Source organism: Hippopotamus amphibius, chromosome 7 (genome assembly GCF_030028045.1).
Source record: "Hippopotamus amphibius kiboko isolate mHipAmp2 chromosome 7, mHipAmp2.hap2, whole genome shotgun sequence".
Lineage (NCBI taxonomy): Eukaryota > Metazoa > Chordata > Mammalia > Artiodactyla > Hippopotamidae > Hippopotamus > Hippopotamus amphibius.
In genome coordinates this window covers 26,452,085-26,469,086 of record NC_080192.1, presented here as the reverse complement: position 1 = coordinate 26,469,086, position 17,002 = coordinate 26,452,085, and the positions used below count along the sequence as shown (strand labels likewise).

The window sequence follows — 17,002 nt, the reverse complement described above, 5'->3', positions numbered from 1 at the left end:
GTCAACAGAAACAATATGTTGACATGAACTGAAATTCTCCATCGGGGAAAATTTGTTTTCTACACGGCTGCAGCTGGAAAAATCTGAAGAGCCCTATAAAATCTTGAATGCTAATAGAGTATGTTTTTTCATTTAACAAATATTTATTGGGCACCTTTTATGTACCAGGCACTGTTCTGGGTGCTGAGGATACAAAAGTGTATAAAACCGACAATGCCCCTGCTCTTGTGGTGGGAAGAAAAAGAACACAACTAAATGGATTAATCAGTGATGAAGTCATTTCAAATGGTGATAAGTGCTATGGAGAAAACAGAGTGAGGGGTAGAGAGGGACAGTGGGGTACGGTAGAAAGGTGACCAGGGAAGTCTTCTCAGAGGAGGTGACATTTGAGACTCAAAGGATGAAGGGGTGTGTAAGAATATCCATGGCAGAGGCTCAGGTTGACTTCAGGTTAGATCTATATTAAGGTTCTGTCCTGGAAGCAATAGGTGAAAACCCACATCATGCCCGAGGAGTGTGTGTGTATTGGACGCATTTTCTCTTATGCAAAATTCAACCCATTTTGGTTTTCTGTGACTCACCGTCACTTCCTGCATCACTTCACTAATCGTATTCGTGTCTGAGGCTGCCCAGTTCCAGTCTTGCTTCTTTTCTGTGTTGATGTGACTTTTGCAGTTAGAAGATCTAAGTGTTGTATCAATGTCCCTGTGCTGAGCTGGGCTGGGTTGGGCTGTGCAGATGGGAGTGGGGATGGGTGGGGTCAGAGGTGCTATTAGTAGAAATCCAGAAGAGAAGGAGACCCTTCTGTCTCCTCTCCGGTAGTCATCTGAGAGAGATGAGGACCATGCTGAAGGAGAGACCCCAGTCCCTCTGTGCAGCACGTTGCTTTAGCAAAACTAAAAATGTGATGAAAATGGAAACTTCCTTGGGCCTATGGAGATCATTCCCTGCATCACCTAGCAAAAAGGAAAACCATTTGAGCCACTCATCCTTAAACCCTTTTAAAATTTACATCGTATGTATTTATTTTTAAAGACAATACATGAATGTTGTTCAAAACTCAAAAGAACCAAGAAAACATGCAGTGAAAGTCACCAATTCTTGACTTCTGGGGCAACCAATAATAACAGTTTAGAGATTTTTATGTCTGCAGACAAAGGGGAGAAGATAGTCCTCTGCTTTTGTTAAACATATATGTTATATATGTATATCTACATGTGTATATACCTATATACATATTTAATATAGCATGTTAAACATAACATATAATACATAAAGAGCTTTCTGATTCTTTTTATTGCTAAATAGTATTCCATTGTTTGCATTATAGTTTACTTAAACAGATCCCTATTGTTGGACATTTAGATTGTTTTAGTCTTTTGTTATAACACATGATGCTGCAGTAAATACCCACTACATATATTGTTTCACGTATATACGAGGGGCTGTGGGGTCTAAGGGTATGTGCTTTATCATTTTGAGAGATAATGCCACGTTACCTTCCAGAGACGTCTCACTCCCACCCACAATGACGCTTACCCCTTTAAAGCCAGCATTTGTAGCTATAAGGACAAGCTTCACTGTTGGCCACTTGAGGTAGCTTGTTCAGGAAACTGCTTGGCAAATCCTGGCACACAGTACACTTTGGTAATTTAAAGGAAAAAAAGCAAACAAGAAAGGCTTCCCTGCCATAATTCCGAGTTCTAGAGAGAATGCTGATGCCTCATCTCTAAGGTATCAAGTAAATAAATCTATATTGACCCAAATGAGCTCTTTCTAGCCCCTACCCATCTGCATCCACCATGCTGCAAAAATACATACAATAAAATAAGCTCCAATAACAACTGCAGGGCAGTTCCTAACTCACTTAAAGTGGATAAGTGGTGGAGTTTTGTGAATTGTTTTTATTACTTTTAAATTTTAAAGTAAATCCCAGATACAATGTCATTTCACCCCTACATATTTCATTATGCATCTCTAAAAACCTATGATCATTTCTTTAAATCACCATAACGGTAAAGCTGTGATCGCAGCTAACAAAATTATCAGTAATTTTTTAGAATGATCTAATATCAAGTCCATATAACTAAATTTTCCTGATTGACTCAAGAATGTCTTTTAAAAATTGTTTTGTTCAAATTGGTATTGGAACAAGGTCCTCAAATGACATCGAGGTTGTTCTGTTTCTCTTCATCTGAGCCCCCTCCTCCTATCCTTTGATTCACTTCCATTGACTTCTTGAGGAAAGGAAGTCTGTTGTCCTGGGGAATGTCTCACATTGTGGATTTGGCTGTTCACGTTCTTGTGGTGCCATTTAGCTTGTTCCTCTCCCCCTTCTGCTTCCTGATGCTAAATGGAAGTTAGCACTAAAGGCTTGTCAGATTCGGCTTCAGTTTTATTGGCAAGAATGCTTCATAGGTGTTTCTGCCAAATGATGGTTTTAATGTGATGAATTCATCAAGAGAGATCTGGGCAGCAGCCTTTCTTCTTCTGAGCCTCACTTGAGAATGTTTCTATCAATCTTATTTTTATTTTAATCTGCCTTCCTATCTTCCCCTCTCTAAACAACTGCTTTCTAAGAACCAGATCAGCTGTTTGAATCTGAGCTGATTCATAAAGAATAGGAGTTAGAGATGGGAAGACAGGAACCTGGCAAGTCCACACTTGATCAGTGCCTGCCCAGTGTCTCCCTTGGCTCACAGTTTTCTGTGGAGGCCAGGGTCTCCAATAGAGCTTTTTCCATGATGATGGAAATGTTCTATATCCACACTCACAATATGATAGCTACTAACCATATGTGGCTAGTGAACACTTGAAATGTGACTAGTATGACTGAGAAAGTGAAATTTTAATTTAAATTTAAATAGCCATGCATGGCTAGTGACTACCATATTGGATGGTGTAGCTGTAGAGTCATTTTCAAATGACTTGGGGTACAGACCTTTCCCACCTCCCTTGGGACCTCACTGCTGCTTTTCCTTTTTAAAAAGTCATATTTAATGTATTTAGTTACATTGATTTTACAGAGCTGCCGCTGAGCTTAGTGAGCAGTTCATGGGCTCCTCGTGAGCTACTAGTTGCACCAAATCCACCTGGATTTGACTTGGAGCAGATGATGGAAGAAAATCACCATCACAGGACAAAGCCAGACTCGGGCCCAGGTCCTAAGTGCATGTGGGATGCTGTTCCTGCACCAAATTGATAAGGACCTCTGATTAACTAACAATAATGTGCATGCCATCAGGATGTGTGGTACAGGCATGTTATTACTTAGTAGCTGGGTGAATGTAGACTTTGAAAAGAATCCCAGGTGCCAGCTTTTTCTTTTCAAATCAGATGCCCATTGTAACTGACATCCACAGTGGTAGAGATATGAATATAGATATCATATCTGGATGTTTTCCAACTGACAAAATGTTGAACATCTGCACTTTCAAAAGCACTGTATTGTTTGGGGAAAAGGGGTAGGTACAAAGATGATTAAGACGTGGTCCCTACACAAAAGAAGCTTGCAACCTGGTAATAGGTTGTTATCCATTGAGTATTGATCATGTGCTAAGCATTGTTTGTAATTTTCATTTGATTCTGCAACACTGTGTATAAAGAAGGCATTATTAGTTCCATTTTAGAGATGAGGAAATTGAGGCCCAGGAAGGTTAAGTAAGTTACTAGCTCAGAGTAGCACAGCTACTTGAAGCCAGGATGCAAATCCGAGACCAAGCTACCATTATATTTCTCCAGGTTTAGGGTAATGGTCTTCTGAGGAGTCTTCATACCCTTGCTTCAAATCCTGCCTTCTCACCATGTGACTCCTTTCCTCAAATCCCTGCAGGAGCTCCACATCTCTCCCCTAGAGTAAGAGGCAAAATCTTTACACAGGCCAGCAAGAATCTGTGTGATCCACCCTGTTAGTTATCTCACTGTCCACTCCTCTCTACCTCACTTGTTCTGTTCAGACCATACTGGTCTGCTCTTTTTAGGGCCTTTGCAGCTTTCTAAGAGCATGCTTCATCCAGATATCTAAATGACTCACTCCACCATCTCTTGCAAATCTCTGAATAAATGTCACCTTCTAGTGAAACTTACGCTGGACCGCATTCTCCATTTTTTTACCCCACTTTGTTTTGACATGTATCACCTGCTAACGTATTTTTTCATATTGGAGTGTAGTTGATTTACAGTGTTGTGTGAGTTTCTGGTGTACAGCAAAGTGATTCAGTTATACACGTATATATGTATTCTTTTTCAGATTCTTTTCCATTATAAGTCATTACAGGATATTGAATATGGTTCCCTGTGCTGTGCAGGAGGAGGTCCTGCTAACGTATTTTATAGTTTGCTTATTTATTGTTATTGGTACGACCCCGCCCCACACGCGTGCACATGAATGTAAGTTCTATAAGAGCAGGATTTCCCCACCACTTGTTCACTGCCATTTTGCAAACACCTAGAATGTGGCAGATACATATAGTGGATGGTCAATAGATGTTTATTGACAAAAGATGAGTGAAACTCAGGTATATCCAATTTCAAAGCTACATACTTACCTATATTTCATATATAAATACATAACTACTCATTTAGGTCTGTTAAGTTGTCCTGGTTACTTTAAAACACATAACCATGTAGACCCATATAAGAGAATCAGAGTAACCCACGCAAGTATCTGTCGAGCTGATTTCCTTTAGTTTTAAGATCACTCGGCATAGCACTAATGAAGCTGTCACTCGTAGCTTCTCATAAGGCCAGCTGAGGACGATGAGCTTCCACATATGAGAATACTGCCCCAGCACCAGAGAGTGGCTTTTTGTATGTGTGCATGCATGACCTTGTCTCCTACAAAAGCAGAAATACCAAGCTTGTTATCACCAGCCTTGTTGAAGGCTGAGACATGAGCCAATGATTAAGGAACGTGGTACCTTAGCCAGTGTTTGCAGTGAGGAAGAAAGGATGTAGTCTTAGGATTAAGCAATAAGTTTTGCCACCCTGAAATTCAAATTATTTAATAGAAGTCGTATTTCTCTTTTTTTAAAAAAATAGGTTATTCTTGGTGAGAATTTGACGTCTAATTGTCCAGAGGTTATCTATGAAATTAAGGAAGAAACACCTGTTTTCTACAAACTCGTTCCTCATCCTAAGAAGAATATCTACATCTATCTAACGGCTGGAAAAGAGGTAGGCAGAAATACTAGCTACTGTTTCTGTCTTATGAATACAAATTGTTTAATTGATGTCATTATTGGGTGGTGAAGCTTTTACTTTGAACTACTGAGCTTAAACACTGCTACAGGCTTCAAGAAGACTGGCAGTGGTTCATAGGCATGGAATTAAAAACCTCACTGTCAGTAAGTAAGCAAGAAATATTACCTATTTAGACAATTTTATTATTGGCTATATTTCCAATGCCAAGTTTTTCAGAGAAGGGTGTGCTTGCAAATGAGTGCATAATCAGCAAGGTAACTAGATTTACACATTTATCGTGTGGGCATTGAACAGTTAGATGCATTTATGAATATACCCAATGAGATCGGCTTTGGAATTTGCGGTTAATATCAGGCCATAGTCTCATACACATTCATGAACCAGGAAATATATGGCACTCATCCTCCCTCTCTTACTTTATCTTGCTGTTTTAGTTTTTCTTCTTGCTTCTGCTTACTGAAATAAAAAGGATACCTTTTTACATTTTCTTCATTTTTCCAGAGTGCTTTCACCAAGGGAAGGAGGAGGGGAACTAATTGTTATTGAGTCCGTACTGACGCTGTGCTAGTTACTGTTCCAAAGAGGGTCTCTCTAGATGCATAGAGTTGTACACACACACACACACACACACACACACACACACGCGTGCAAACCCCGAAGTATAATAAACAATGTTAGTGAAATCTGTCAATAATCTAGTGAGATAAAAATGACCCTTGTTTTATACATGAAGAACTAGGACTAAGCTTAAATATCTTCTCAAGATATATATAGGGCCTTATCAGGGCTAGGACTTAAATTCTACCCTGATCTTTAAGCCCATGGTAAAATAAATAAATAAATAAATAAATAAATAATAAAATCCCATGGTAAATGGGATCAAACCCCAAATTTGCAAAAACCAAACAGGCCACTCTGGCATGGTTGACCCATGACCATTTAAACATACAAAGTGCACAGAAGATAACTGAGACATGATTACATAATGGATGTAACAGATGCCCTCGGCCCACCCCCATTTTCCATTCTTTTCCTCTCAGTCATTCTAAGGAGAATAGCAATGACGTCAATCTCCACGTGCTAGCTGAGTCGCAGAGATGTGCAAGCACTTTTTAGCTTCTGACATTCCTAAAAAGGCCATATTGCCCTTTGCATGTTGAAAGTCAGTTATTCAAAATGACCGCATTGAGATGGCCAGTGGATCTCGTATACCTTTGTTCTTCACTATGCAGAACCTTTTTGACCAGCTTGCTTCAACATTTAAACACTGTCTATTATATTTCTTCCCCAGGGTTCCCATAGTTGAAAGATTTTTGTCTACTCAACAAACTGCATTTATTAAGTAACAATTCCCATTCTCAGGCTTTATTTATCAAGGGCATCTCAGAATGGCCACTCAGAGCGCTGACTGTGCTACCACACGGAGCTGATAAAATTCCAGCTCAAAGCAAAGCCTTGCTTCATCTGTGCATGTTTTTCCAAGTAGCTTTTTGAAACATTGCAAATAGCTCATAAATCCTTTCCCAGAACCCAAGACTGTAGGTTGAAAACCACAGTGAGAACTACCAGTAGTTGATGGGTCCTCACTTTCTGAAGGTGAAGAGTTCTAGTCTGGCTATTCGAAGCCTGAAGTCCCAGGAAGAGTTTTCCACTGGGCACCAAAGGTGGTTATTCTTACCTTCTTCACTTAGATTTACTGCTAGAGACCCTGTTAGTAAGACTCTGATTCTCCGGTTAAGCCAATATAAGCCCTAGAGAGACAAAATCTGAGGAAGGTCCTTTCCTAGATTCTTGGGGAGATAGTGACAGCCAAACGAAAATGCCCTGCTACATCCATAGAGTATCTGGTCATTAAAAACAACCATATGAAATAGATGCATTGCTGTGGAGTAGTCCTTATAATGTGTTAGGTTAGAGAAGCAGGTGCAATGTGGTATTTATGATGGGCTTTCTTTTACATAGTTATATGTTTGTGTGTTTAAGTACATTGTAGAGTAGTTCTCAGAATGTTCTAGAGACTCGTTTTCCACTAAATGTTCTGAGAAAAAGTGGTCCTAGGAGCAGATGTTACTTACTGTACCCCTCCTAGAGTATCATAATAGAGCATTCAGCAGCTCTCAGAAGGCTTTTCTAAGGAAACCTAGTTTACTTTTTCCCTGTGAGCTTTCACGTGTTTGTTGGACCGTGGAAACTTTCTCATGTAGTAGCAATAGCCAACATTTATTGAGCATTTATTACGTACCGGGCACTGTTGGTAATAACCCCATGAAGTCAGCAGCACCATCACCATTTCACAGGTGAGAAAACAAGGTTAGAGAGATTCCGTGACATTTGTGAAAATCCCTCTGGAATTACAAACATGTGCTATGAGCTACAAGAAAACGTCCACTTTCTGGTTAATTCTGGCCCAGGCTGGTGGTCTGCCCGCAGCATCCGTCAACAGCACTGGGGACTGTGAGACAATGGGCGTGGTTATCCCCCACGAAGTCAACTTAGAATGCAAGGGTACTCGTCGGGACAGTCCCTGCTTTGCTCACAGATCTCTTCTGGAACTCTCTGTTTCTCTATATGCTTTAAGAAGTTACTTATACTTTCCAGCAGGTACAACTTCCTGGCTTAATGAGTTGCACAGATTTCCTGACTACCTGCTGTGGGATTTTGCCTGCAGAAAATGCACCATGTGAGGCTCAGGTCCTCCCTGCCTCCCCCAACCCTGTGTAGAGGCTTGGCTTCCAGGGGCTGCTGTTTCCTGACAACTGGAAGAGGCAACTCTAGGGGCTGGGAATGATTGGAAAACTCCCCATTTCTTTTATTTTCACACTCCAGGGAGTGTGAGCAGTGAGCCGGGAGCTGAGGCAATGGGTTACCCCTGAGAGAGATGTGAGAGGGTGGTCCTCATTTCCATGTCAAGTGCCAAGCTCTTGCTGACACTCTGGTTCAGAGCCTGTTGCTTTCCCCAGACGCTCATCTCCAAGGTGCCATGGACTGTTGCTGTCTGAAACCCAGGTGACCTGATTCCATGATCCTTGGAAATCCCTATTAGCAGACCAGAAACCTGACTGTGTATCAGGCTCACCTGTGAGAACTCTTAAACATACAGATTCCTAGGCCCCACCCCAGACCTACTCAACTAAGAGCCTCAGGGGCAGGGGGTCTGGGTATCTGCCCTTTCAAAAGCTCTCCAGGAGATGCTGATAAACTGCTTCATACCCTAGAACTTGAGAACCGCTGTCCGATGTCATTTACACAGGCGTTCCGTGTTTGAGTTGATAAATGTCTCTTGGTGGCGCTTCATCAGATAAGGTGGTGTAGTTTTCCTGGTGTTGCTTATAATTCCATCTGAACTGCCGTTTATTTTTAGGTGAGGAGAATTCGTGTTGCGAACTGCAGTAAACATAAATCCTGTTCGGAGTGTTTAGCAGCGACAGACCCTCACTGCGGCTGGTGCCATTCGCAACAAAGGTATTTCCTGAGTTCTTTCTCACCAGCTCACAATTTTGAAACAGTGTCAGGTGTCCGCACACTTGTTGCCCTACTTTGAGGATCCGTTCCAGTGACCTGGGGGAACTGATCTCTGCGCCGACTAAAATATTGTGTAATCCGAGTGACTTCTCGGGGATGTTCCCAGCCATGTTGGTGCTACTGAATCTTTTGACCTGGACCACTGAGAGGTTTCCCAACCTGGAGGCAGGGGTTGGGAGTGGGGGTGTGAGGGGAGAAGGGCTGGGGGAAGCGGGGTAAGTTGGAGTGGTCAGTTTTGCTTTTACTTTCTACAGAGGTCTCCAAGACTGGAGAGAGAGGCAAAAGGTTCTCCCTCAGAGGAGATAAAAGAATAGGCATGTTTGAAATTTTTCAGATGAATCCTCACGATGTCACGTATGTGGTTGGCTCCGTGGAAGCCTGATTATTGATGATGTTGTCTCCTGATGCGCCGTACACTGTGCACAGCCCTGATGTGCAGTCGCAGTCGTTGGGCAGAATCTGCCCGGCCTGGTCTTGAATTACGATGTTCACGACCCATCTAGGCTCAGGGCGACTTGTAGCGGCTTCCTCGCCATGGCATCTCCCAGCGTTGCTGGGACCGGCCTGCTTGGATTCGCTGTTGCCATGGCAACCCAATACTCGGGCTCTTGCTACAGAAGCAAGGAGGAGAGAGCCTGAGCTGCAGCTCAGGCAGGGGGAAAAAAAAAACCATAACAGTGTCTGTCAGTTTGGTGCTTTCAGTTTTTAAAGGTGAAAAAGGATAAGAAAGAGTAGAACAGGTACAGAGAAGCTGAGGGCTAAACAAGGGGCAATTTGGGGAAAGAAAAGAAGACTGGGAAGAGAATGTGGGAGCCTTGGGGGAGGGAGGCAAGAGCCATGAAGGGAGAGGAGAAGAATACAATATAAGCAAGAGGTTCAGGAAACAAACTAAAAATATGGGGATGGAATTAATTAAGAGCTCATGGAGGAAGTCAGGAGCTGAGATGCAGCAAGACGCATAATTGCCCTTGCCTTTCACGGAGCTACCTTACCGGGCTGTTTCCCTCAGAATCACCGGCAGACAAAAGAAGCAGGGCCAGGAAGATTCTCATGAATAATTGTAATTGGGTAGGAACGTTTTCTTCTTGTCGCTTGCCCAAGACTAGAGTTTAAGAAATTAACTGATCATGAACAGCAGTGCGTCGCCGCACACCCAGTTTTGCCATAATCTTTCCGATCCATTCCATTTATGTAGGTTCTCTGTCTATATTTGTAGAGCTTCATGAAAGAGGAAATTCAGTGACAGCGGTGGAAATGGTGGTGATGGTCACAGTGGTGACGGTGATTACATAGCCATGCGTATGTAGCTAGTGGCTATTGTGTTGGCAAACACGGGTCTGGCGTTCATAGGAGATGTCCAAGCTGGTGATGTGAATTTGGGGGTTAGTAGTGTTCAGATGGTACGTCGTGAAGTCTTAGGACCAGATGAGGATGGGAGTGTAGATTGAGGAGAGGAGTAGTTGGAGAACTTAGCAATGAGGTGGTGCAGTGTTTAGGGGTCTTGGAGATGAGGAAGTGACAGATGTGGGGAGAGAACAACCAGAAGAGGAAGAGGAAAAACTAAAGAAGGTGGCCTCCTGGAAGCCTAGGGAAGAAAGGAGGAGGGGAGTGGTCCATTATGCCAGATCGTGCTGAGCGATCAGGCAAGAGAAGAAAATTGAGCCCACCTGGACTTAGCAGGTGATGACTGGTGACTGTGACAAGGACAGGAAGTGGTGCTAAAGCTGTAAGAGAAAATGAGAAGAGCACAGAGGGGAGACAACTCTTTTGAGGAACTTTGCTGAGAAAGCCGAAAAATGGAGCAGATGTTGAGGAAAAAGTGGAGTCCAGAGAGCTTTGGGTGTTTTTTTTTTTTTTTAAGATACGTGAAATAACAGTGTGTTTTTGTGCTGTTGGGAAAGTTCCAGTAGAGAGGGAGAAACTGACAATACAGGAGAGAGAAGAGAGAATTGTGGGGTGTTGTCTTTCAACAGATGAAAAGAAATATAATCTCGTGTGCCAGTGGGGGGCCCTGCCTCAGCCAGGAGCATGGGACCCTTCATTCTTGGTTACAGGAAGGAAGATAGAGAATGTTGGCTCACGAGCAGGTCAGCGGTGGAAGCATGCGCAGTGTCTTTTCACGTGGCTTTATATCATTTTCAGTAACGTAAGATGAGTGAGAGTGAGGTGAGGGAGGAAGCCTTGGAGTTGGAAGGGAGAAGAGAGAGAAAGTATGGAACAGAGTAGAAGAGAGAACGGAGCTGGGAAATGAAGAACAACCGCCAGACAGCATCATGGTCCACTTGAGGTCCATGGTCTTGCTTTCGAAGTGAGAGTGATAAGCATGGTTTTGCTTTCACAAGCCATGTTCGGCTCTGTGGGCATAGTGGAAGGGTAGGGGAGAGTTCGATTTAGCCAGAGATGGGGCTTTGCCAGGAAATACATTAAGTGGGGGAACCGGGGCCCAGGAGCTGAGGGTGCCTGCAAGGGATGGGCAATGATATGGATTTGGGTATTTACTATAGTGGACCCTGGGCTCCAAGCCAGAAGTGAGCTCTAAGGAGGGATGTGAGGACGTGAGGGGAGTGAGGGATGTGAAAAGGTAGCCAGTTCTGTGCAGGGGAGGTTGTTTGGGTGTTTAAGACTTGTTGGACCTGGGGAACTGGAGAAGAGGTAGTGGTTGAACCATGGGGAACTTGAAATTAAGGTCATGGAGGGGACGGAGTTATTGGTACTGACAAGGTCTGGGGTGTGATTGTGTAGCTGAAATAGGATGGAGGGCAAGATCGTTGGCCGAGAGGGTCAGGAACCTGAGGGGTCAGAGTGTTCGATGAGTCAGTCACCAAGAAGGACCATGAAAACAATGTTGGAGAGACTGAGGGGCAAAATAGTCAAGAAAAGAAAGGACTCACCTGTGGTCGGGGTGGTCTGTAGATGGTCACGACAGGGAGGGGTCAGGGGGAGTCTGGACTGATGGCCTGATGGCGTGAGCTTCAGAGCTGGGGTGTGGCAGGGACAGGCTTGGAAAGAAAGGAAGAAGATTCATCCCAAGGAGGCAGCAAGACACAAGTAGGACCCCTATGATGAGAGAGAGGAAACAGCCTGCCCTTGGTGGGCTGCAGGGAAGCAGTGTCCTCAGGGAGAGCCTGGTGAGCAAGACAGGGAAGGGACCAATCAGAGAAGCTGAAGACGTCAGGGCTTTTACTGATGATGGGCTTTGATAAAGGAATTCCAGCCTTCTAGAAAAGCCTACTCACGGCTTCCCCTGTTTCTGCTCTTGTCCCCTCACCCCTGCCCCAAGAGGAGTGGTCTTTTAAAAATCTGAACTGGATCATTTTATCCCCCAGCTTAAAAGCCTCCACTGGCCTCCATCGTAGGATTCAGTCTGACTGCCTTACTCCCAGGGCCTGAATACAGGGCTTCCCAAAATCAGGTCCTTGGTTATTTCCCAGACCTCTCATGCCACTCTCTTCTTTGTTCCCTCGACCCGGCCACAGGAGCTTTCTTTCTGACATAAGAATATGCCAGGCTTCTTCCTGCCTCAGGGACTTTTCACCTGCTGTTTCCTCGGTCTAGAAAATTCTTCCCCAAATCCTTACACGACTGGCTCTTTCCTGCTCGTCAGGTCCCAGCTTTTATGTCTCCCCCCGATGAGCCAGTCTGAAGTAGCCTCACCTCACTCACAGGGACATCACTGATTTATTTTCTTCCTGGCTCCATAACTATCTGAAGTGATCTTCTTTCTCTGCCTCTTCCTTTATTAAAATGTAAGTTGCATGGGAACCTTGTCTTGTTCATGACCGTATCCCCAGGATCTAGAACAGTGTGTGGTGCATAGTAGGTGCTTAAAAAATAGATGTTAAGTGAATGGAGCACATTGAGTGATTGGAAAATTCTACCAATGGCAGGCTGAGACATGCATTAAGTATGATAAAATATTCTGGATTTGTGGCCTGACAGCCCTTCCCAGCCATGTCAGCTCACTTGGTTTCAGACTGGCTTGGTTCTGGCCTAAGATGAAATAAAACTAAGCCTCAGATCTGTGACTCATGTGAAGCTCCCAGTACCATTCAAAATTAGGAATTCTAAAGGGGGGTGTTTTCTTATAACTGTAGCGCATCCCACTGTGTTTATTTTAAATGTCACAGATTTATTTAGAAAAATAATTTATTTTCTCTGTTGAGAAGGTTGAGCTTTATTACGTACATGTCTAGAAAGTGGATTTGTCGGGAGAGGGGGGTGGGGGGGTGCAAGAAAATGATCTTAACTTCCTTTTGATTAGATCCAGTGTTAAGAACAGGCATCCAGTATAAGCAGATAAAAAGCAATTAGATAAACAATGAGCTCTGAAAAGTCTAGTATTTTATTGTTGGAACCTCAGATCCAACCTATGCTGAATTTGTCTGTGTGGGTGGAAAGTGAATTTTTGCAGGCTGAATATCTTGGGTTTGGAAGCAGCTTCTCAGTTTCTCCCATATTGCAAAGCATAGCACATGTGTTCAGTTATGGATTTCCACAAAACTGGCAATCCTGAACCAATGAACGGGTGAGGTTCCAAAAGTTCATTTGCAAGTTTTTTTGGCACTCGGAATGCATTTTCCCATAGAAACAATGTCATAAATTAAGGACTGATTCCCAAGTCAGCCCACAAAATTCAATTTATCTAATTTCAACAAATATTTATTGAATATCTACCAAGAACCCAATGTGGGGAGTGAGATAACTAGGTGATATTGAGACAACTCAGATGCCATTCTTGGCCGAAAGGAATTCACATGCCAGCTAGGGAGACAGACACGTCAGTGGCCAACGTTCATTCATTCAGTCATACATCCCATCAACAGATATTTATTGAGTGCCTACTATGTGCCTGGGATACAGTTCTTTCTTGCCCACATGGAGCTTGCAGTCTAGTGAGGGATAGAGACAGTGTTATTAGTCAGGTTTCAGCTCCAGTAATACTGTGTTAACAAACAATTTCTTCGTGACTTACAAGAACAAAAGATTTGTTTTTCTTGCTCATGGGTCAGCTGCAACAGGGGAGGGGAGGGGGGAACTCTTCATCAGGCTGCAGGTGGAGAGTCTGATTCAGGTCTGCTTCACGTCTCTCATCCTGCACATGCTCTCCTCAAGGGAGACAGCATAAGCACAAGAACCCAAGCTAAACTCCGCAGCATGTTCAGAGTCTCTGCTCACGCCCTGTTTGCTGATATTCCATTGGCAAGCCACCCACATAGCCAATCCCGGCATCAGTGAGGTAGGGAAACATACTCTGCCTACTCTGGTGGCAAGGAACATGGATGTGTTGTTCTAGAACTGGGAACAATAATTCAGTCTACCCTCATACGTTAAGGAGCTGCCAATCTACTAATAAGTAAATAGAGAGTAATGAGGGTTAGCACAGAGGAAGTGGAGGATTCCATGGGGGCACATGAGAAAAAAAATCTAACCAACAAATAGCAAGTGTTGGCGAGGATGTGGAGAAGAGGAAACCCTTGCGCACTGTTGGTGAGAATGTAAATTGGTGCAGCCCCTATGGAAACCATTTTGGAGGTTCCTCAAAAAATTAAAAATAGAACCACCAGGTGATCCAGCAATTCCATTTCTAGGTATTTTTCTGAAGAACATGAAACACTAATTTGAAAAGATGCATGCATCCCTACGTTCATTGCAGCAGTACTCACAAGAGACAAGATATGGAAGCATCCTGAGTGTCCACTGAGAGATGAATAAAGAAGATGTGGTGTATAGATACACAATGGAATACTACTCAGCCATTAAAAAAAATGAAATCTTGCCATTTGCAGCAACATGCATGGACCTAGAGGATATTACGCTGAGTGAGATAAGTCCGAGAAAGACACATATTGTATGATTTCACTTATATGTGGAATCTAAGAAACAAAACAGATAAACAAAGATAACAAAACAGAAACAGAGTCATAGGTACAGAAACAAACAGGTGGTTGCCCGAGAGGAAGGGGTTAGGGGGATGAGTGAGATTGGCGAGGGAGATTAAGAGGTACAAGCTTCCAGTAACAAAATAAATGAGTCATGGGAATGAAATGTACATCATGGAGAATAGAGTCAATTATATGGTAATAACTTTGTATTGCGACAGATGGTAACTAGACATGTCGTGGTGATTGTGTGCCTGGAGCTAACATAGTGTTATAGATCAGTTATATTTCAATTAAAAAGACGACAGGTACAGTGAAAATGAATGAATCAATCCAAGAAAACTAACCTAAACTTAAGGTCAGAGAAGGCTTCCTGGAGGAAGGGATGTCTAAGCTGAGCCTGAAGTGTGAGCAGATATCCAGGTAAAGAGGAGGCGGGGGAAGCTGAGGGTACCCGCTGTGCCAAGGCCGGGAGCTGGAGGAGCGCCTCGCTGATGGGCAGCTTGGAGGAAGTGTGCGGTCTGAGGAGTGGTTAACGGGGGTGGCATGGTGGGCAGGGCAGGGGAGGACGGATCTTATAACCATGTTAAAGGACTTGGCTTTCATTGGAAAGACTTTGGGAAGCCATTCCAGGGTTTCGATCAGAAGGCAGACTAGATCACTTGTGAGTGTTAGAACAAGCATTCTGGTGCAAGATAGACTAGAGAGGCCACCTCTCTAGGAAGCTGGCAGGTCCCGTAGAAGGTGGTTGTAAACCAGCAAGAGACTGGGGACTGAATTAGAGAGATGATAGTGGGGATGGAAAGAAGTAGATGGATTTCAGAGCTGTTTGGAAGATAGAATTGACGGGACTTAGTGATTAATTGGACACCCCGCCCCCTTGAGTCTGACACATTTAAAATAGGGCCTTAAAATGAAAAATAAAATATCAAGGTGGCCACTGTTTTTCTGGAAGATGTATTCTTTCTTCCTTGATCTAAGTCCTCACAAAGAAAGTAAAGAAATGATACCGAATCCTATATTGGATTTCTAATGTGTCCCAGGCCTTGTACCCAAGTCAGATGGAGAACGACTTGTGAGAGGTGTGGAGCTGAGTCTCAGAGGTGCAGGGGCTTTGCTGTTGAGATGATAGAGGAAAGAGTGTGGGTATCTGCCTTGGGTACCAGAAGGACAGAGGTGTTGTTGACCAAGCAGGAATGCAGGAGGACTAGCTTGTTTGGGATGCCCAGAGATGCAGGGGGATGACTTCCACACTGGCAGGAGGAGCAGTCTAGCAGAGCAGGAAGAGTGAAGACCTGGAGTCAGTGTGTTTGGGATCGAATCTAGGCTTCTGTTGACCTGTGAGTTTATCTTCTCTGTGCCAGATCTCCTCTTCTGTAAAGCAGGGTTAGTAACAGTACCTCCCTTGTAGGGTTGCTGAGAGAATTAAATCAGATGATGTGAGTAAAGTCCTAGGCACAGTGCCTGTTTGTAGTGAGCACTCAGGTGGTGTTAGCTATTACTATGGCAGAAGCCCAGAGGAAGGAGCCCTTGGTTGTAACCAAAGTTGGGAAAGGCTTCAGAGGGGAGGTGGCATTAATTTGGGTCTTGGGAGAGAGGAAAAAATTGGGTTTTGAGGCCTGAGTAGACTTTCACTGAGAGGAGGAAGGGGCGAGAGATAATTCAGGCAGCAGAACCAGCACAATAAGAGATCTTTTGAGGGAATGGCAGATTGAATCATGTCACCCCAGCGCTGGCTCTGGAGGCAAGGAAGTAGATGGGAGGGACCAGGATGGGAAGGACTCTGAGTTTGGACTTTATTAGTTGGTGCTGGGAACTTATTAAAGGGTTTCAGCAGAGGACTGGCACGATCACATTTGTGTTTTTAAAATATGATCCTGATGGCATTGTAGAAGATGAAGTGCATTAACCCTAGCATTAACTGTACCACACTTGCCGCTCCTACCCTCTCCAGGGCCACTGTCTTCCAGTATATTTTACTTACTTACTTATTTATTTTAAGCTCTTTATTGGAATATAATTGCTTTACACTGTTGTGCCAGTTTTTTCTGTACACCAGAGTCAATCAGCTGTATTTATACACACAGCCCCATATCCCCTCCCTCCCGCGACTCCCTTCCACCCTTCCCGTCCCAGCCCTCTAAGTCATCACCCGTCATCGAGTTGATCTCCCTATTCTATGCGGCAACTTCCCATTCTAGTATATTTTATAAAGAGTGAGTTTATCTTATGTCTGCTCCTGAGTCATCTACTTAGTGGCTGTTTCTCCAAATTTCATGTGCCTCCCCACTTCTCCTAACACCACCACGGGCTCCACTTGGGGTCCCAGTCATATAATGGAACCAGGGCTGGGTCCTCTATAGAAAACAGGCCACCTAGGAGAGGCCACACTCATCTTT

General features: G+C 43.7%; 1 protein-coding gene across 1 annotated transcript in view; it reads left to right on the top strand.

Annotated features, from left to right (window-relative positions):
* Window positions 1-17,002, top strand: part of PLXNC1 (plexin C1) — a 143,131-nt gene that overhangs the window by 25,286 nt on the left and 100,843 nt on the right. The window contains exons 3-4 of the mRNA XM_057741509.1: window positions 5,041-5,175; window positions 8,564-8,664. Coding sequence (XP_057597492.1) covers window positions 5,041-5,175; window positions 8,564-8,664 — 236 coding nt within the window. The remainder of the gene's footprint in view (window positions 1-5,040; window positions 5,176-8,563; window positions 8,665-17,002) is intronic.